We start from the raw sequence: 22,958 nt of genomic DNA on the forward strand, positions 1-22,958 counted from the left end.
TTGATTCTTTAAAAGAACCACTTCAAACGAACGACTCGTTCGCGAATGGACGCAACTCTCGCGATATAAACTTTTCCCGGTTACCTGAGGAAACGAGAGTTTGATTCAAAGTGTACCCTTATTTGAATGAACGAAAACAACCAAAAGTCATCTTAATAACAGGAGGTAGAGTGATGCAAACTAGTTACCTTTAAATCTGTACTGTTTACCGATTAAATATACGTTTCTTTATCTATGTTGTGGAATACTGGCGGTGTTTATGTAATTATTTACCCGTTGTCCGTTAGCTTTGGAAGTATGTGCTTCGTGGAGCCAGCTAGCAACAGCTATAAACTAGCTCATTTCTGTCATATATCAGCTATGGGTCTGTTTAAACACTTTCTTCTGGCTTATGTGTGGAATTGTGAGGAAAACAAAATGATAATTTTGGCGTGTTCTCTAGTTTTGTCCTCCGCGGTAGTATGTTTAGTAACCATAGTGTAGGTTACTCCGCAATATCATGGCAACCGCATTTATTATGTAAAACCATAATGTAGTAAAATACGAAATCTGTAAAACCCATTCGCTATCGAGTTGAATTTCTAGTATTTTTGACATTGGAAGCGAATATCAAGTTACCACAGTGTTTGAGTAACGTTACTAACAATAATTTGACACTACCTTTTTTACTATAGTACTTTTCGTAAAGGGCAACTTGATGCAAGCATCTTGGTAACTTAGTGAGTGAAGATAAGCAAGCATTTGTTTGTGCTTTTACATAAATATCTTAACATAAAGATACACGCACGTATAAACGTGTGTGTGTGTGTGTATATAATAAATCAGTCATTTGTGAATTGCTTAGTGCATGTTTCAAACATCTAAGTTTGGCAAAGGTGTTTTACAGTCTTTTCTGCTTTATCCATTAGGTCATTTAATCTTTCAATTTTTTTTGAGAGCGAGAGAGAGGATCTTGGCTGTATGAAGAGAACCAGAAATGGCATCACCACAAACGCTTCAGCCTGTCCTGAAGATGAAGGTCGACGAGCTCTTCCTCTTTTGGTTGAGTGAGCCAAGTACACAGGCGATGCTAAAAGACTACCTCAACAAAATCAAGAACGGAGAAGAAATAGATCTAAGCCTTATCGATTTTAAGAGCACAAGCACTTTGGTATTAACAGAAAACAACAACATTGCGTCAAAGATTAATGGGACGGACAGAATGACTGCGGCCCTTGGTGCTCCATGCAGCCCTCCTTCCGCCTCGCTGCCATCTGCGAGTGGCAGCAATAACAGAGCTGGAGTGAATGTGAGGGCCCTGCGACGCTCTGTCAGCACTAAGAAGGTAAAGCACCTGTGTTCAGCAGTCTCTTCACAATGCAGCATGACCCTTGATCTATCACCTTGCAGACCTGTTATATCCAGGGCCAGTCAGTCTAAAGACATTTGTATTCTACCAATTTTCATATGTGGGACAGTCTCAAATCCATCAATCCCTCATATCACAAATACTAACAGTAACTAATAGTTAGCATTTCATGTGGTAAAACGCATTTGCCAAACACATTTTTACATAGTTTAACATAGAAACCTCTGATTTGAAGGTGATTATCTATTATCATTTATGATGGTGCTGTCTTAGAGAGGGTTAAACAACTTTTTCCCAGTTTAGCCACAAGAGGATGCTGAATGGCTTTTGCAGCTCTTGGTTAGTGTATGTAGGGCTCCTGCTCAGGTCAGATGAGCTCTGTGAACTCTGCATGTCTTTGTGTGTGAAGAAATCCTGTTCATGTGTTCAACCCTGGCCAGAGGTGGGCGAATCTCAATGCTGTCAATCCCTGGAATGGTAATGACTGTCATCATGTGCTGTCCAGTGACTCTGGTGGACTTTGCTGCTGGGTTTCAGAGCTCATAAATTGGATTATGCAGGGATATCTTTTACTAAAGCAATGCCTCGATACTTCCTGTTGTCAGTATCAGATCAATGTGTCGTTAAATTCACACCTCACTTATTGGCCCAAAAAGAGAAAACTGATATCAAGACAACTTATTCATATAATAAGTAGTATCGATGCACCTGTGGAAATTAAAACGATTGCGTTAAAATGAGCTTCTGCTGTGGAATGCAAGAAGACTCTTGTTGTGCTGTGTCCACATTTCAGGGAAAACTGCATTTTGTCTGGTTTGTATTAGAAATAAAAGTCTTATTTTAGTCACATACCAAATTTGTTTAAAGTTTGAGGGAAGATAATAAAAAAAAATGTGAAAGTAGAAACTGCAAACTTTCTTCAAGGGTCAGACATATTGCATTTTGAGGAAAGGCATATTTTGCCAGTGAATGTAAATCATGAGTATTGAGTAAGGGATGTTATTTGACCTGTGTGATTCTTTATTGTGAAATGCTAAGCAGATGTGTGTGGAAGCTTTGATTTCTATGTCTAGTTATTCTCACTTGCTTTGGTAATCCTTCATGCTGAAGGAACAACTGTTGGCTATTTTATGGTTTCTGGCATGGTACAATCAACATGTGACCACAACTTGTCACAATGTATTTTTTGATCCTGTATGTTCTATTTTGAAAGGCTAAAGGAATTCCAGAATACAAACACATTCTCTATAGTATTAGTTAAAAATTCAATTAACGTCATTCTGATGCTCATCGGAGCAACTGTTCCAGCGTTGACATAGGACACCAGTAAAGATAGCCTTGGTTCCTCTGTGCAGGAATTAACTACTGGGAATTTGGCTTACACTTCATTGGCAGTTTACGTATTTGTCCATAGTGTAATACAGTATGCGTAAACTGCGTCAGATGCTGTTAATGGTCAGAATAATTTGGTGTCTGCCATGCCTGACTCCTGTTTGCAAGGTGAGAGGTCATTTAAGACATGTTGCCTAAAAAATGTAAGATAATTAACTGATATGTTTATTTATGTTAAAGTCAAAGGTAGAAATCTTGCCTAAAATGCATAAAAAGTCGTGTAAACGGCCCGTAAAAAGACAGTTTAGTATTTAAAGTCCCCCTGTGGTGAAAATCAAGCTTTTAATGTTGTTTATATGTCTATGTGGTGTTTTTAATGTGCTTTAAGACAAACCATGTGCAAATTCATAAGTCAGCACCATTGCTGAGTATTTGAAGAGTTCAGATGCAAAAGCCCCTAAGTGCCATCTGAAATTTTCTTCTAAAATTATCATTTTTATCAAGCTCGTATATTTAAGTTCAGTAATTTCACTTAAAAGCCAATGAAAATTACCTATTAATTGTCATTTAAGTGAAATTACTGAACTTAAATATACGAGCTTGATAAAAATTATAATTTTAGAAGAAAATTTCAGATGGCACTTAGAGGCTTTTACATCTGAACTCTTCATTTTCTCCTTAACACTGCGGTGAACCAAAGACATTGGCTGCGTCCGAAAACTGATAAATGCTTCCTTCGGAGGACGCAATCCAAGGTCGGAAGGCATCAAGACATGTCCGAATGCAATGTTAGTTTCACTTCCTGTCTCCTGAGATACCTTCATCTGATCGATTTTTGAAGGCAGCATTGATGTATCTCTTGCTGCCTTTGATATCCCACAATCCTGTGCTTTCTATTCTGTGACAGTTGAGCTAGAAAAATGAAGTTGCCGTCTGAAAGTTGCGGCTTTTTATCAATGTTTTCCACTTATGATGTCATTTCTAGTGAGAAAACACTATTATAGTCATTAAATATTCACTTAGTTTTCACCAAAGCTCGGTCTATTTTGCTGTAGATCATTAAACCGTTACGCTGCCTTAGAACTCTGTCCAAAATCTATTTTGTGAGGAACCTTCATGTGCAAATGCTGCCTACAAAGTCATTGCCTGATAGGGTCAGCTGCCTACGTTTTCAGATGCAGCCACTCTCAAAAATGTGGTTTTGAAATCGCTGGTGTTTCTGATAGGGATGTGCACGAATATTCGAATTTTCGAATATTCGATCTGTAATTATTATTCGAAAAATAAAATACTATTCGAATTTTATCGAATTTATGAAGCCGTAAATACTTTGCGGGTCGTGAATGCAGTGAATCCCTGATAAATCCCAAGCACTAACTCGCAGTTATAATTAAATGCACTGGGTGGCACTGTGGCGCATGTTTAACAAGTTGTTTGTATTTGATCATAATGCCGTCGTCTGCCTCGCGAAGTTTGGAATTACTAGTCGAAAATGAGGTTACTAAATGATTTTACAAAATGGAATTACTTTTGATCAAATTAATTTATTAATCTGGAGTTATAATATCATCACCACAATGAGAAATCACATGAAATCCAAACAGCAGTCGACTGAGGAAAGACAGCTGTCTATCATTGCATCACGACTGCAGGTAAGCGCAGCTGTAGTGCGAGTGATCCGAGATGATAACTTATCTAATAGTAAAATTATATTGAGGTATATTCTTCCTTTAAGTTTTCTTTGAGAGAGAGGTTTAAGAACATAAAACGCAAAGTGCTGTTAGAAACTTAGAACTAGAACACCGTTATCTTTGTTTCTCTGAAACGTCTGTCAGCGCAGCGCGTTTTCTCACTCGAGCATAAATTGCTCGCGGCGCCCCTCCATGTGGATATTATTGTTTTTCTCAACATAAACGTGAAACAATATAAACACGATGATCATATGCTGACTCCAGTGTATGTGTACGTTCTGTACGATAACTGGCGCAATCTGCTACTCTGCTTTATTAGGCGTTTTTTTCCGTTCGCGCTGCTTGAGCTTATATCCTTTTGTTCTTATATTTTTTTGTTTACACATAGGCCTACTGTTTAATGTTTTCAATTAAAAGAAAACTTTAACACATGTTGTAAGCTTGTTGTGTATATTGCCTAATCATAAGCTTCTTCAGAAATGGTGACAAAACGTTAAAAAAAATTACCTTAAAAAATAACGTATTTTTCGTTAAACGTCATTTAAATAAAAGAATATTCGAATATTCGAATTTTATGACCCCGAATATTCGAATGCAATATTTTTGAAAAATGCCCATCCCTAGTTTCTGACGTCACGAACTACCTTGTAACCAATCAGGTCAATGTGCAGATGGGCATAGCATATCATTAACAGCGAGCTACCAGGAGAGTGGCGAGAGAAGCCAGGTTATCCTGGTATATTTTTCTATTGATATGAAAAATCGGGTAGATTTAGCAATATAGCGGGTGTATGATGTATATTACGATGTTATAATGAACTATATGTGACCCTGGACCACAAAACCAGTCACATGGGTAATCTTTTTTTTTTTTTTTTTTTTTTGAGATTTATACATCACATGAAAGCAGAATAAATAAGCTTGCCATTGATGTATGGTTTGTTTGGATAGGACAATATTTGGCCAACATACAACTATTTGAAAATCTGAAATCTGAGGGTGCAAAAAAATTAAAACATTGAGAAAATCGCCTTTAAAGTCGTCCATTTATGTTCGCGATTGTGTTGCACTCACTCACAAAAATAAATGTTTTATATATTTATGGTAGGAAATTTACAAAATATCTTCATGGCACATGATCTTTACTTAATATCCTAATGATTTTTGGCTATTGCCACAAATGTACCCATGCTACTTTTGACTGGTTTTGTGATCCAGGGTCACATATGCCTTTCTCCACTGACGTTTTGAGTTGTTCAAAGCATTTCTGATGATTGTTAGAAGGCAGCTGCCTGACTCTGAGATGGGGAACGGGAACGTGGTTTGTGTAACATTAGCAACAAGTTATAGCTGTTTGATAATGTAGGCAAGCAAAAGGCCAATCATATTAATTACTGTTATGTGTCCTACGTTGTAAAGAGCGATCCCATTGTGCAGCATTTACCTCAGTAAGTTGGCCGAGTGAATTAATGAGCTGGCGTGGGTGGAGGCGGGGCTAATTAGCATATTTTGTCTTGTGTAGGAATGCATGATAAATCGGCTGCCACATCGGTATCGGCCGATATGTGTTAATTTTTAATGTTACCATTATCGGCCCGATAAGAAAATTTGATTCCGATATATTAAAGTTATATAATATAATGGTTTATTTCCTTCAGCTGAGACATTTCAGATGCATACTGTTCACCATGATGGTTTTGAATTGCTTGAAATATGATTAGAATCACACTAGGGCTGAAACGATTAGTCGACATTGTCGACAACGTTGACAATAAAAAATTGTCGACAAAATATCTTGTTTTCGAGTAGTCGTTTGATCTCACGTGACCTAATATAAGGGCCTGCAATATCGCGATTTGACCGCTACGGCGCTGTAGCGCTAGAGTGTAATGCAGCCGTTACAAATACTATTGCGGTAGAAGGAAACACAGGGCGAATTATGAGTGCAAACGAATCCGAACTAGCAAGGTGTCTGAAAGTTTCACAAAACTTCAAACCAAGAATGCTGTCGTGTGCAATACATGCAAGGCGGAGCTTGCTTTTCACTGGAGCACAACATGCATGTTAAAGCGCTTAAAGAGGAAACAAGAGGAGCCGGTGAGAGGTGAATGTTCTCCAGCTGGAGCTAAATAACTAGCAGTAAATCTCTTTATTAGAGAATGCAATACTACTAATAATAGCAATAATATGAACAATAATACTATAATTACAGTAATGTGATGATTTATGTTTGCATAGAATAAAGCTTGATTGAGCTTAGGAGTCAGGGCTGTTTTTATTATTGTAACACTATTAGGTATTACAGTCTTATCACTTTCCTGTATTTTGTTCCATATTCATGAAGACTTACAAAAGGAGATGTCAGTTACTTTTTCATACTGTAAATTAAAAGGTGAATGAGAATGTCTGTCAGCTCAATTGTCATGTCAATTTTTATTTTATTCTTATAATAATTGTTTGCAGTTTAAGTTTGTCTGTAATGCAGCTGATTAATAAAAAAAAAAAAAAATTCTATTGAAAGAGAACAGAACATTTAACCAATGCTTAGAGAGCATTTGTGTGTGATTTGAGTTGGACAGAAATCTGAAAACTTAAAGAGGATGACCTGTTTAGTTGGCTCAAAGTTCATTAAAACAACCATTTCTAAAGCTGAAGTGATTTTTTTTTTTTTTATATATATTATAGTTAGAATATGTTTAACTCAGTGTTTTAACTAATTGAAAAAGCTGAATAATCGTTCCAAACTTACTGATTAGTCGGCGAAATAATCGATGATTAGTCGATTAATCGTTCTAATAATCGTTAGATTAATCGATTGTTGCAGCCCTAAATCACACAAAAAAGGAAAATGCAGTTAAGTGCAACATTTAAGTCCGTCATATAGGCTACTTAAAATTATAATAAGAACATTATAATTGTGTGCTTGGGATGTGGCTTTTAATGATGAGACTTGTTTTTGTAATCAGGCTCTCAAAGATTATATAAAAAAATTGGATTCAGATTTATCGGCCAACGTATCGGTTATCGGCTTTTGAATATAAAGAATTATCAGTTATTGGTTTCGTACAACATTTTCATATCGGTGCTTCCCTAGTCTTGTGACTTTTATTTGGAAGTTTAGTTTGACTGTTTTCTTAGCAGTTTATAACTTATCTGAACAGTTATCACATAGTGTTTATATTTTCCTCCCCTCCAGCATTTGAATCGTAGCATGTTTGTTAGCGCTCCCCACTTTTGCCTTGCTGGTCATCCTCTCTTCAACCACTTGGCTCTACTGACTGGACACAGAGCTTTGTTTGGAAATTGGCACTATCTGCACGGACAGCTGCCACCTCTTGTTCAGGCAGATCTTTTTCTCGTTCTGTTTGTACCAGCTTACTCTGACAGTGGAGAGTTGTTTTACGTATAGCACAAACACAGAGCCAAATGGTGGGGAAAGTGCTGTTAGGAGAAAACTTTCCAATAGACTCAAATGACAAGCAAAAATATTGACAAGTTCACCAGTGAGTTTACTTTGGCCCTTTCCCCTTTGTTGTTTTTCCACATTTCTTTAATAGACTGATGAGCAAAGTACAATAAAAGCAGTGAGAAAATTAGGCTTATCAAATGTGTGCAGTATCCTGCCATTGGACGACAACAGGAACTGTTTATGCTGGAATGAGTGGAAGAATGCGGACTCTGATCTGACATCTAAAAATACTTATTTAAGCCAGGCAGGGCTTTATTTTTGCACCACTTTGTTTGTTAGATTCTCTGGCTCCAAGCCTTCAGTGCATGTTCACTCACTTTTATGGCAGATCAGTTGTCACTAAAGTCTCCTTTTATTAATCCAATTAGTTCCAGTACTATATGTGCATAAGAAAAGGATTTTCAGATGCACAACGCCTAGCCGCAAAGACTTAGTTTCTTTGGATCAACACAGTTAGAAGGAATTGATGTAATTGCAGTCAGTCTGGGGACGGAATCCGGAAGTTTGTTAAAGGACTAAAGATACATTTGTTTCTTGGGTTGCCCAAACAGAGCATGTTGGGTCTTTTAATAGTCCTCAACTGCTTCAGCCATCATTCTTTGAATTCAGTACTTCCACACTGTGCTACTAACTAAGACTTGTCATCTATAATAAGCCACAGAATGGCTGGAAGCTGTAGCCTTGGAAAGCAAAATAAACAAAACATAGGCAGTAATACTTGTGTCATTTTTTTAAAGTTAAGTTCAGTTTAGGCTTTGAGTTCTGCAGTTCTGCTATACAGGATCAAATTGACCTTGGGTATGCAGATGGTAACCAGACTTATTTATTCAACTATTTGTTAAATATGAAGTCAGAAGAGCCGGTCTTGAGACATTGCAACGACAGCAACCCTACAGCAATGATAGCAATAACCTAGTGTAGTGATTTATTTTCTTCACAGCGGGCACATTCTTTCCTCCCTAAAAAAAAAAAGGCCCAAACGTAATGTCCTAATCAGCTAGATTTAGTCTATTTTTGCTAAACTGATCGATAATAATACATTTAAAAAAAAGAGTTATTAAAACTGCATTAAGTCGCAAAAGTGTTACTGTTCTTCAAGCGGCTTTCTGTGGAACACGGACAAGCAAAGGAAACTTTTAGCTTCGGTTTTGCCCCTAACTGGTTAAAAACACATCGATACGTCAAAATCCCCAGTTTGGTGAGAATTAAACATTGTCCGTTATGTCTTAAGTGAACATAAACAGTTGGGAAATAATCGCATGTGTATTTGAACCATGCAATCGATATTAAAGTGACAGCAGCCTAATATTCCTATCGTCTGTCATTAATGTTAATCAAACAAGAAAAGACAAAGAGAACATCACTAATTGCTATTTAGTGGATTTACTAGGATTAATCTATATTTAATTTATACTGTGAAGACTATGCAGTGTTTTTACATTTGATTACTTTCTGTTGATAAAGTTTTGTTTCTTTTATTATTTATTTCACACAGGAATGCTATATTTGTAAAGCTAAATGTTGTTCCTAATCACCTCTAAGCGAGAGAATGAAATATTATTATTTTAACTGTTTAAAAACAGTCGATTATCAGGGCCGATTATATCCTGTCAATCAAAAGGGGCGGGAAACTGTGTCTGACTGCAACTCGTACTGTGTGTGAAGAAAATCTCTCATGTTGAATTTAGGGAATTTATAATCATTCCGGTAGGAGTTATACATACTATTAAAGTGAGTGTGAGAATTAAACCACGCTAGTCAAAGCGCGCAGCTCTGACATACCATTAGCTGTACATGCTATACATTTCTCAGATGTACCGTATATAGTCCTTATTAAACATTCCACACACATCAAAATGAACGTGATGCATCATGGTAACACCGTTCATGTTTACCTGCACCTCATGTGTGTTTTTTTTTTTTCTGATCGGATAGCTATCCAATCACGAAAAGTCCGAAAGAGAGGACGTTTTTTCGCATTCCAGATGAAACTGGACAAAGTGCATCTGGTTGTTGAAGCCACAAATGTAAATTTTACTCCTCCTAAAATGGTAAAAACTAAACTTGCGCGAGCGTTTTTTTAACGGCTCCCGCGGTACTCGGATATGACATATTTAAAATATGTGTGTATTTATTTATACATATTGGGGTGGGGTTATGGCACAGTGATAAACTCATTAAAACATTAACGAGCACTTTACAACATTAAAAATGGCACTTCATGACAAAAAGGTTGTCGACCCCTGCTCTATATAGTATTTAGATTCAGAATGGGTCCATAGTTGTCTTTAATCTGTGCTTTTCCTCTAAAATCCTACACTGTTTTAGCCACCCCACACAGATGATTGGTTGATGTTGCACGTTTTAAGCCGAGTTCAGACTGCACGATTTTCAAAGTAGTCGGGTCACTGTTCTTTTCACACTGCGTGACTATCTGGGGTAACATTCAGTTGCTGGTGTGTTCACACTGCATGACTTTCAGGAGGAAGAATCGCCGACAACTTCTGTCTGGTCTGCAAACTACGTTTCGCAACCAAACACGCGAGAAGTGATAAGGAAATAGCGGAAAATCCCGCGTGCGTAAGACCGCAGTTCTCGCGCGAGACTGAAATTGTTATTAAAAATGATAGCCTGCAAGAAGCTTGCGATCCAAATTGTCTGTGCACTGATTTGCAGCGGAAAGGAGAAAAAAACAAACATATTATGCATGAGGAAATGGCTGGGAAGACAAGGGGAGCAAGGACTGTGTGTTCTGCAAAGAGAGTTGGGGGTTAAATAAATAATTTTGCAATGTGCTGCTGTTGCTGCTGGTCAAGCAAATGTTTGTGCTTTGTTTCTGTTTGATATAATTGTAAATATATCTATTAAAATACTGATATTGTGGCCTATAACTCCTCCCCGAACTCCCCGCTGCTCTGTATCTTGTTCTCTCATTGGCTGTCGGTCATCGCCGATGTAGTTTTCAGTCAGAACACTTTTCACACAGCAGGATTTTGAATCGCCGACAGGTCCAGATATTTAGCATGCCAAATATCTCACGGGCGTTGGCGATTCTCTCAGATCGTGTCTTTGCTCATTCATACTGCGTGATTGTCACTCGCGTGAACGAGCACCGATTTGCCTGTGATTTCGGGCATTTATCGGCGATTTCTCAAAACCTGTCTGCGAGCCAAAATCGGGGCTAAAATCGTGCAGTCTGAACTCGGCATTAGTTGCTAAGTGCATTCAGCTCTTATCGTATAAAAGCACCAAACATGCAATGTATTGAATTAAATTAGCTTGCTGGGGCAAAGTTTTGTTTGCGTGACCTGGAATTTAAATAAAAAAATTCCATTTATAAAAACCCTGCTAAATTACAATGCAGTACCACTAACATCCACAAGACGTGCAAAATAAGAATCTGGTCGGCAGCCCCGCATTTCAGCCATGTTTCAAGGAAGCTGTCTGAGATCACACAACAGTATGCAGTCTGAGGACGAAGGACATGTTGCCCTTTAAAAAAAAAACATGTTTAGCTAATGTCATGTCTTTTGAATTATGCGTTTGATTTAAGGCTTAACAGTTAAAGGGATGGTTCATCCAAAAATTGTGGTTCCAGACTTTCTGCTGTACACAAAAAAAAGAAGTAACACCTTTTTCAAACAAAATGAGTTCTTATTTTTATTTTTGGATAAACTATCTTTTTAATAGCGGATTAATAATGGTCAGTATGTTGTCTAAAGAATTCGCATCCCAAGTTGTACATCTTTGGTTTGCTTTTATAGATGTGAAGTATGCTGATCTATCATAATGTTGCATCCAATTGCAGTTATCAGTATTGTTCTTGGTAGCTGCTGGATATCCTGCAATCACAGGGTTCCAAGTGAACAGGTTTGTGTCTTTACATAACCTCTATGAGAGCTGTGGAATGCTCACTGAAAAGGGCAGATCCATCTCCACACCCCCCCCCTCAACTCCACTGCTCTCACACAAACACTCGTCCTATCTGACTTTTCAGGATAGGACTGTGACCTCTACCAGCCACTATTGGATGTGTGGAGCAACAGGCAGGGCTGTGATTCAGGCTACTGCACGGCTGAGGAGAGCAGCTGGTGCTTTGATAAAGACAGGCAGAGGAGTGTCCTGTGGCGGGATAGTCACTGAGCAAGATTATCCTGACCCCAGAGTGCCTACTGTCTGCCACACTGGCTCCATTAGCTGACAGCAGCATGAGAATGAAGGAGATCTCTTTACGACAGGACCCTGACCTGAGGAAGGAGTTGGCACTGCTGGCTCGCGGCTGCGACTTTGTGCTGCCCTCTCGGTTTAAGAAGAGGCTCAAAGCCTTCCAGCAAGGACAGGCAGGTTGTCTTATATGTTCTGTGTGAAACCATCAAAGCTTTTGTTTGCTTATTGCTGGCTGTCAGTCTCAGTGACGATGTGATCTGATGTTTGCGTTCCTTAGGTGTGTAATTATAGCATTGTCATTTTGCAAAACAAAATGTTTTACATATATAAAATAACTTGGACCAGAGGATTATCAATGTTTTTAGAGCATCCAAATGTTTAAGAATGAGCAAGAGGCTCTGTCTGCCCTGTGCTGGAGTTGATGATGGTCATTCCCTTTTATAGACATGGCTGTCACTGACTGGAGAAGGCTAGATAAAATGCATTCATCTCTCACAGTGGATTACACTGAGCAGAATCCCCTGCATGCCACATCAGAGAGCGACTTTCTAAATGCGTTAAGCTTCCAAACTTCCATGTAGGGTACTATAAGTTAGTGTTTTTAAAAGCAAAAGCTTAGTTTGTTGCATATAAGTTGTCACTGCTTTTACTGATTAGTAACAGTGGTTTACTGCTGAACATACGGTGTGGATGTCTCTAGAATGAGATGGCAAGAGACTAAAGCAAGAAGTAAACAGTCAGGATTACTACATGACACCTAAGATTATTAAGTCATCAAATTTTTTTAGACATGTAAACAGTTCCTGAAGGTGTTGTTTACTGAGAAGAAACACGGCTGTGTCCATGTGCTGTTTTTATTGCTCCAAATAGTGCACGAAGTAAGCTGCCCGGTTGATAACAATTGAAGTTGCGTTATGGAGTTATGATTTATTAAACCACAAAAAGCTGTATTCTTTGGGATCAAATTTATAATTGTAAAAAATGTATATATAAAATGTAACATTTATATTTATTGGAATAAAACAATTGTATGCTTGATGACTATACAGTGTTTTCAATTATACAATGTATTTTTTGTTTCAATTGCATCATTCACAATAATTATTGGAATGAGTAGGCTACCATAATTGAAAATAATTCAATTACACGGTCTTGTAAAATTTGTCTTTTTTTATTTTTTATTATTAGGACTCCTACCTACGCAGTTTGGAAAAGTATGGATGGAATTTAATTTGAGTAATTTCCAGGTCTGGATAAGTATGAAATAAGACAACAGAGTAAAATATTTTTGTTTCAAGACTATAACCCCATTCAGTTTTCTGAAATATAAAATTAAGATTTTCTAAAAAAAATATATATATAATTTGTTGTGCCACATCAAACCACATTTACAGAATACAACTGATGTGTCAGAGGTGAATATATGCAGGTTATAAAGCATTTTAGGTTCTTCTCATCATGTAAGGGCGTTAACACTTCATGAAAACCAATGAAAAAAGTAATACAGATTACAGTATTATATGCCAAATATAATGCTGAAAATAATGTTGTATGAACCATTTATGTTAAATGTGGTGTGAAAAATCTAGGTTTGGAAGTTTGATTCTGGAAAAGTATAGGCTTTTTTTTTTTTTTTTTTTTTTTTTTTTAATGTGTAGGAACCCTGAATTACCGTCATATATCCGCCATTATCCGGTATAAGTTTTTGAAATCTGAGTGAAGAAAATAATTGTTTAAAATATGTTGGGAACCAAGGCCACTAAATTGGTGGGCGTTCACTGTTGCTTTCTATAGCATGAAATGCATTTGTGTATGCAGCACATTCCAGGTCCTGCTTATTTAATAATTTAATTATTACATTTAATGTCATGCCAAGTTAGTGAAATTAATTTAATTTAATATGAAGGCACCAGAGCTTTGTGGACTGAGAGGTTGACCATGGATTTGGAAGGAGTAGCATATTAAAAATATTGTGATCCTTAATTTTTCTGCCTGAATAAATGCATGAAGGTTACGATCATCAGCTTACATCTCACAAGAACCAAATATTGTCACCGAAATCATTGCCTTGATGTGCAAAATATTTGCATCCCTCAGTATAAAACTGCTGTAACAGAAAGGGTCAAATTGTCTGAAGTCTACATTTACATGTGTTTGTCTAATACAGAAATGCTAAATCGTTTATTCTGTGTAATGTTGCTTATTCCAGAGAGTGGGCTTTGATGGAGTTTTTTTCCCCTCTGTGGAAGTTCTAGGGGGTCAAGATCTTCACAGCTGCAGCTTGACACTCAAATAGTTGAGGTTTTAAGTTACTGTGGGAAGCTGAGCCTTCGGAAAATCAGTAATATGAGGAATTTAATTTAACCACAAGTGTTCACAAAACATTTGGGCATAAAGGACGTTTTGTCATTGAGAAAAGTGTATGTACACAATAACAGTATGATGTCTTTGTCCAAAGTCCCCCACAATTTTTTTTTAAAAAGTAACTCTACTTGGAGCTTTCAATCTACCACCCAAATGTACAGTCATTCAGCCTGTTCCAAAAATTTCAAGGTTTTTTAAACTACTTGAATGTTTCAGCCAGGCATGGCTTTATCAAGCAAATACCAACATTTATTTCTGATTGTTCCTCCTCTTGGTTTATCAACAGATTTATTATTTTTTTAGTCAGTGTAATGCTTCATTACAAAATGTAAAACCAATCCAATAGTTTATTTCTGATGCTGTCCTACCAAGTTAATGTTTCAAACAGTTATGTTTACCCTAACTGTTTACTTTAAAACTGTTTTTAAAAGCAAATAATTGACAATGGATAACAGGTTAGCACGGGGTATCACTCTGCAGAAAGTTTTCTTATTTCAAGTTCATCCAGACCCAGTCAAAAGTCATAGTTGTTCTTAATTACTACAAAAGCAATTATGTCCTATGCCTTTTTTCTGTAAACAGGTGGAAAGTGTTTTTTGTTTTTGTTTTTTCATCTATTTGAAAAAAATATTAGTATATTTGATATATTAGTGTGTTAAATAAGATCAATTGAAGCCATTAATCACGTCTAATGTTTCAAATAATTATCCACGACACGTTCTTATCCTTCTTGTCTTGGGTAACTGCATCATGTGGAACAGGTATCCCAAAAAATATTGCAAGCCGCCTCAGTCATTTGCGAGGTGTGCGTCTGTCAAAATTCTTTTGAATTGTGTTTTACGCATACTGGCAAGTAATGCGACTAAATTAAACCCATCACTGTGAAATGCTGATTGAGGTGCAATTTTCAGAGCAACCATACATCTCTCCCACGATGAGTCTTGTGGCTATTGGCTAATGGTTATTATTTCTGTCTGTTTCAGCAGGCGCAGGCTAAGAAAGAGGAGCCCGTTACACCAGCTTTAAGTGAAAGCATTCCAAAGTTCTACTTCCCTCGAGGGCAGCCCCAGGCCAACGTCAACATAGACAATCTCATTTCCAAGATAGAACAAATATTTTCTCAATTTCCTGATGAAAGAGTCACTATTAAAGAGATGGGGCTAGTCGCCAAGGTAAGTGTGGATTGTAATGTGCCACCTTTACCTGCTCAGCAAATTGTTAATTTGTGTAACTAACTTATAACTGTTTACAAATTGGAAGGTTTTAATTTTCCTGTAGACAGTGGAGAAATATCACCAGTGTTATGTCGAATTATTTATCCTGAGGAGAAGCCGTCTAGGGAAACGACAGGGTTCCGAAATTTAAACAGATTGATTTATAAACATAATCTTTGCTAATTAGCCCAATTTATAGTTCCTACAGCATATGTGAAAGATGTAGTCATAGTGTTCAAGCACTTAGCAGAAACCTCTGATTGTGCTGAATTGCTTGTTTAAAAGAGAATGATTCTAGTGTTGCAGAAGTTACTCTTCTGTAACTTTCCGACCTCAACTTGACAGTTTGTTTGGCACTTAATTAATTAGATAGAAATTAGGGCTGCACGATATTGGAAAAAAAATTACATTGCGATATTTTTCCCCCAACGATATATATCGCGATATTGCGAGCCACCAATCCAGGCTAAAGTCAATAATTACCATTCCATGTTATTAATAATTTCACTAATAAGCAAGCTTCATTACAAGTAACAAAAAGGCCACTTAATATTTTATTCCAGAAACATATTTCTCTCAGAATTCGGTGAACGTTCTACACAGGACCTAACGTTCTTCGGGTTCTAGGACCTGAAAAATTATGTTTTCTGTGCTGATTCAGTGACGCGTTCATGTAAACGCCACCTAGACCCAGCAAAAGTAATGATTAATAATATGTAATATTTTACAATGAGACATTTTAATTGTTTATTAATAAACAAGTGTTTTCTGTAAAGATGAAGTTGACAATATACTGACTCGCGATTTTCGCAGCAGTGATCGGGAGAAATGCACTTTTCATACAGATTAAATATAGCTATATATTTTTTTTTAATGGTTCTGTTTAAAAGTAGAGATTTCTGTAGATAATAAATATATTTCTTTTTTTCTTTTCTTTTTTTTTTGGTGTGTGAGGCGAGTAGGCTACCTTTTACGCTGAGTTTCGGTTCATGGATGATAGCTTAATCTCCGGTTCAGGCGCTGGCTGCTATATTTAATTATTATTAATCATTATTAAATCCAGGAAATTGGATAATGAAATACTGATTAAAATTAAGATACAATTAATACAAAACGAAATTCGTTTTAAAGAAAGGCTTTGTGCTTTCTGTTTGAGGTCTCTGTGAAAGTTTTAAAGCAGTCTTTTAGTGCCGCTTTCATAACGGTCGCGTCCGTAATGTCACGTTAACATTGTTTTTTCCTCATAAATGCGAACACGAAAAATAAACGAATGTTTAAAAAAGACAACCATCCACAACTTTATAACACTCCAGCAAAGTAGTCTACCTCTTTTTGGTCAACATCCTCCTTTTTGTAGACGAAATAGGCTAGTCCCAAATAGCTGATTTTGACTTTTTTTGCGGCGGATCCTCTTCGTCGCGCATTTTTGAATGTTGGCTGTGAGCGCGGTGAGCTGCGGCACAGCGAACCAATCACTGTGCAGGCACGCAGAACGCGTATGTCACCCCAGCAAAAAGCCATACAACAAACTCGTGTTTACTGTGTGCTACCGTTCTCTTATGGGTACTACTAACGTTACCCTTCACATCGCATGTTCCGGCGATGTGACTATCGCTCATTCGCACATCGCGATGTCGATGTTAAAACAGAATATCGTTCAGCCCTAATAGAAATGTAACGTTTGTTTTGAAGTGCATGACATCTTGACCTATTTTGTCACCCTGAGGTCTATTTCTGTGTGACCCTATTGTCTCTTTGCAGGCCTGTGAGTGCCCACTCTATTGGAAAGCTCCATTGTTCCATGCTGCCGGAGGAGACAGGAGGGGATATGTGTCCGTTCACAAGTTTGTGGCAATGTGGCGAAAGTAAGACAATAGTTCTCTTCACAGTGCCCTTTCACATTAATGTCTATAGTGGTCAGTGGCTACACAAGTGCGTGAATGTCCTTTTATCAAGAGCTGAAGTGATGTGAGCTCTCTGTGTACAATTTTGGAATGGTACTGCAGTTTATTTTAGGTGTCCCTGCAGAGGTTTGTGGTTTTGTTTTGCTTTTGGAGAAGGGGAGGGGACTGTCTTGTATACACTCATTCAAGGTTTCAACTGAGGATCTATGAAAATCCGGCAGGGGTTCAATGAACGGATATATGAAATTCCTTGGATTTTCCTTAAAATATATAATTTAAAATAACTATATCATTAATGTTGCACATTTATGTAAATATTTTTATGTTTTTAATGAGATCATTGTGTCCCTGAGTCTGTAAAGGTAAAAAAAAAAAAAACTTGTTTTATGATTGTTCCTCCATTGTACATCAGAACTGGCTGAGCGTGATTTCCAGAGCCTCATTTGTAGATTCCATTAATCCGAAGCCACATATTTAAAGTGAAGGGTTTTGGAGACCATATTGCTCTTTGAAAGGGTGAGATGGAGCCTGAAACCATCTGTTTCCTCTTCACAGAGTGCTTCAGACCTGTCATGATGACGCATCCAAATTTCTTCACCTTCTGGCCAAGCCTGGCTGCAATTATTTGGAACAAGAGGACTTTATTCCATTCCTGCAGGTACAGAGTGCTGGACCTACCACTGAGAACACAAGTCAAAACACGCTGAGCATCGATATTTCGGCTTCATGTTATTTGCTCTCATTCCTTGTTTTTATGTACTTGCAAAATTCCAAATGTGGCGCTAAATGTTCTAAAATAATTGTGCGCAGAAGTGCATTCTTCGAGTTCAGTGATGGACATATCATTTATATTCACTGGCGGGATTGGCCGTGCACAGTGGAAGAGATCTATTCTGGCGTCTGCGCTTTAATTTGTATTGTGTAGCTTTAGCAATTGCTTTGACCGTTTTGATGAATGAAAAAAGTATTGCTATGGAGTAGATTGGCCAGTTCCCGTCTGCTCCTTTACAGAAGTGATTTATGTGTTTTTCTATTGTTTAATTTCACATGGGGAAGGGTCAAAGAGTCTCGCACCTCCCCCAAAATAAGTTGTCGCAATTTATCACCTTTTACGCATGTATACCAATATTTGATTATGAAACATGCATGAGAAAAATCTTTGCTTCTCTGCTGATGAATGCACTTGATAGGAAAAGTCAGTGGGCCATATATATGCAGAGACTGAAACTGAGGCCTTAAAATCAGCCCTTTGTTCTTAGAGGTTTAATACCTTTAACATTTCCACACGTCTTGTACCAAAACATTATCCTCTGCAAGTGGACAGAATGATTCGCCTTTTCTCTAATCTAATCCAGAGCCTCTTCACGCACAAATGGATTTAACATTGGGCTTTTTTTTCTGTAAGCAGTGTCAGTTATTATATGCTGACTTTGATGTTATATTGGTGTATGAATCATTTTTATGCTTCTTTTTTTTTTCTTTTCTTTTTTTTTTTAAGGATGTGGTGGATTCACATACAGGTCTGGCATTTCTAAAGGAGGCTTCAGACTTTCACTCACGCTACATTACAACTGTAAGCAATTCTTCCAGTATTTTTCTAGTAACCAATCAGCTGGTAGTAGTGTTTTTCTTTTTGTATATGAAAAATAGATTTGCACTATTAACTGTGCATGACTATGAACTGACTATTAACACAGTTATTGTTTTGGTGCACCATAAGTCTGGACTGTTGACAGATGACTCAATGAGCATGATGTTCAACAAAGTGCTTCTTCTGCCAACAGGTAGTCCAAAGGATATTTTATAATGTAAACCGCTCATGGACTGGAAAAATAACATGTCCAGAACTCAGGCGAAGTACTTTTTTACAGGTAAATATGTTGCGAGTCTATCTAGGACTGTGATGAACATTTGACAGTTAATTGTCATACTAACTGATAGATATATTTGTAACTAAAATAAACAGAAAATACGCAAAAAGATAGCGTTTGCTCAATATATAGCGTTTTAAAATAGACTGCTATTTTTTATAAACCTAGCCCACATTAATATTATTTTAGGTTAATGGCTGATTTATATATTATTGTTATTGTAGATTTTAAACACGCTGCTTTTTAAGGCTATCTGGTGGAAGCCCCTAGTTTTAATTTTGAATGCAATATGTGAATGGAATTTATAGTGCTGATTTGATTTTTCTAAAACCTACCTATAATTTATGTGACCAAGCTTTTCCGTTGTGTAATGGTAAAAATGTTTCCCAACAGAATGTTGCATTACTGGAAGAGGAGGAAGAGATTAACCAGTTGACAGAGTTCTTCTCCTATGAACATTTTTATGTCATCTACTGTAAGTTCTGGGAGCTGGACACAGATCACGACTTGTACATAGACCAGAGAGACCTGACGCGACACAACGATCAAGGTACCCGTCCACCGGCTGCGGTTTGCAGACCGTTTCACTTTTCTGACATGCTGTTTAACGATTGGCTGCTTATTGCTGGAGGTGACTTTAAATATCCATCCCTTCCAGCAGCACTCGACTGCATGTGTTTCTGTTTGCTGCAGTATGAGCTTAGTAAATTGAATGAAGTGCGCTGAAATTTGAACATCAGTTTCCTCTACCATGACGGCATGTCTGGCACTCTAATAATTTTATCTCCTTTCAGGCATCGCTGTGTCTTTAAAATGATTAAATAAGGATATTAAATCACTGTGTCTTGCTGTTGCAATTTACAATATTTACAACCTTTGACAGCGAATTATTACTCTATTTAAGCATAAAGGATAAGACTGTGATGTGATTTTTCTGCTCTTTGACAGCCATTTCCCACCGAATGATTGAGAGACTATTCTCTGGAGCTATATCCAGGTACCATCTTTCATTTTACAGACTTTCTTTTTTTGTTCCCTCCAATTTTTTGAAAGCGTCCGTGTAATGTATCATATTGTTATAGTATAGTATGAGTGCTGTGGTTAATTATTCTCTGATGCTCAGGGACAGAAAGGTTCATAAAGAGGCCAAGCTAAACTATGCTGACTTCGTATGGTTCCTCATATCTGAGGAGGACAAAAAGACTGAGACCAGGTAATTGAAAATAATTTACTTATTATTATTGCTTGTAGATTTTGTAAATGGTTAGTGAGTTTTTATCAAAATGGTAGGGCTGCAACTAACAACTGCCTTGATCATTAATTAGTCAATTCTTTCTTATTTGTTGCTTGTGTAGCATAGAGTACTGGTTTCGCTGTATGGATCTGGATGGGGATGGAGTTCTGTCCATGTATGAGCTTCAGTACTTCTACCAGGAACAGTGTCAGAAGCTTGAGGCTTTGGCCATTGAACCACTGCCTTTTGAGGACTGCCTGTGCCAAATGTTAGATATGGTCAAGCCAGAAATCCCAGGTATTATATATATTTTTTAATTTATTTTACCCTTTGCATGCTCGTCTGCCATCATTCTGAAGCAGTCACTGAATTAGATCACATCCTCCTAGCAAAAGTAAGCAAAACAGTGAAATCACTTGCAGCGTCTTTAACCATGTGCTCTTATTTTTGTTAGGAAAGATCACTCTCAGGGACTTGAAGAGATGTAAGCTTTCCCATATTTTCTTTGACACGTTCTTCAACATTGAGAAGTACCTAGACCATGAACAGAGGGATCCCTTAATGGCTGCAAGGGTAATGAACAACAGATTATTTATATCGTTTTATTGCTGTTATGGTCATTTAGATGCTGTAATAATATTGGTGTTCTTTGTATGTAATTTTATAGGATGCTGAGACAATGGGACAGGAGATTTCTGACTGGGAGAGATATGCTGCAGAGGAGTATGATAACTTGGTGGCTGAGGAAACTGCGAACGAGCAGTATAACGATGGGTAAGAATGTTTCTTATAACCACAGACCTCATTTTTATCAGTGCGTAGCATCATAGACGAACGCACAGCACTAAACTTCTGCTGGAAACAACCTCTAAGCTGCATGTCTAGTCCTTCACCTCATGCAGCAGTTTAATAACATCAATCCACTTGTGTCATTTGCTGCAATGTCACTGCACGGAGTCAGTGATCGGAGGGCTGATGAGGTTTTGTGTGACGATTTTAGGATCAGCACAGACTTCTAATGGCAGGATGAGTAGAGTTGAGACAGGTAAGACACTGTAGGTGCAGGTTGAGGTTCCTTCCATGTTCTCCCCCACTTCTGTTCCGTCGTGGGTTCCTCCACGTTTTGCTCATCAGATATCGGACTAAAGTATGTTTTACGTGCTAAAATTTCCAACCAACTCTTTTCAGTATTGTCAGGTGTCTTTTCATGTCAGTTCCTTATCCATTTGCCATTTAGTTGGTTGTAAAATTATTTTTTCCATTTTCTCCATAAGTATTGAACCAAACTGGCCAGCTCTGAGATGAATCACTGCATTGATATTTTGTAACATGATTTTGTGTTTTGTTTTGTTTTTGTTTTTTTAGCTGTGACAATGCTCTGGACCCAGCTGATCACATCACATGTGCTTTTGACCTTCGGAACGAGAAGAGACATCTCTTTGAGATTCCCAACCCTCACAGTAACCTGGACCTGGATGAATATGAATACGAGGACGATTTTGAATGACAAGACAAGTAAAGGCGACTATCTGGTAGTGTGTAGAACAGGATGTGGACTGATCCTGCTCTCAAATACCGATGCTGCCTTGTTCAGCTAACCAAGGCTCAAGAGCGTACAGGTACACTCCTTCAGCCGCTGGATGCCAGACAGTAAACCAGCGGTTTGGCGAGGCTCTGTTTAGCAAGACGGATTGTGCTGGCCCAGTCTATCTATCTGTCAGTGAGACATCTATGCACAACCAGGTCTATAAAATGTAGCTGCACTGTAGGTTTCAAGCAACTACACTGGAACCAAACCGGGACACTTGAAATATTGAATGTGCACTAAGTTTATAAATATTTAAGTTTTTACTCTTAGAATTGGTTTATAAGACATTCCAGAGATGCACCAAAGTGATTTCAGCTTCATTTCATGGATGGCTTGAATGGATGAAATAATGTGGTGATCAGACTCTGACATGTCTATGTGAGAGGTGTCTTTAAATTATAATGTATTTATATGTATTTGTAAATATTTGTTGTTTTTGCCTCGTTTGTTCAAAACCTTTAGGCTTAGTCCACTTAAATGTTTTCAACAAATTATGTTTTTCATTTCTGTAGAAGTGCCTCCTAAAAATAGGCTTTTATTGTAAACTTTTTCGGTCTTAAAAAGTTCAATAAAGTATTGAGACAGACGTTTTTCATGCATTCTCTACAGGATGTTATTGCCGTTTAATCAAACTTTAAAAAAGCAACACGAAATGTGTACATTAGAAAGTTTCAGTATAAAGTATAGCCACATTTTAGACTCTAGGACCTCGATACATTGGTCACTTTTTCAAAACTCTTCATTCAGTTCTCCTTATCAATTTTCAGCGTGACAGT

The 22,958-nt window shown here is 37.5% G+C and overlaps 1 protein-coding gene across 5 annotated transcripts; it reads left to right on the forward strand.

Moving 5' to 3' along the window:
- Positions 1-37: 37 nt before the first annotated feature.
- Positions 38-22,768, forward strand: ppp2r3b (protein phosphatase 2, regulatory subunit B'', beta). 5 transcript variants are annotated; one of them, XM_084420942.1, is made up of 14 exons: positions 38-165; positions 909-1,324; positions 15,355-15,543; positions 17,347-17,450; positions 18,045-18,147; positions 18,988-19,062; positions 19,274-19,360; positions 19,754-19,910; positions 20,309-20,357; positions 20,484-20,573; positions 20,716-20,891; positions 21,049-21,167; positions 21,262-21,368; positions 21,960-22,768. In XM_084420942.1, the coding sequence occupies exons 2-14, from the start codon at positions 977-979 to the stop codon at positions 22,099-22,101; spliced, it is 1,746 nt and encodes a 581-aa protein (XP_084277068.1). In that variant the 5' UTR covers positions 38-165; positions 909-976; the 3' UTR covers positions 22,102-22,768. The 5 variants fall into 5 exon arrangements, with proteins under 5 accessions (XP_084277068.1, XP_084277069.1, XP_084277070.1 ...); XM_084420943.1 differs by having other exon boundaries at positions 15,358-15,543; XM_084420944.1 differs by lacking the exon at positions 21,960-22,768 and adding an exon at positions 21,595-21,741.
- Positions 22,769-22,958: the final 190 nt, after the last annotated feature.

This window comes from Rutilus rutilus, assembly GCF_951802725.1.
Source record: "Rutilus rutilus genome assembly, chromosome: 10".
Taxonomy (NCBI): domain Eukaryota; kingdom Metazoa; phylum Chordata; class Actinopteri; order Cypriniformes; family Leuciscidae; genus Rutilus; species Rutilus rutilus.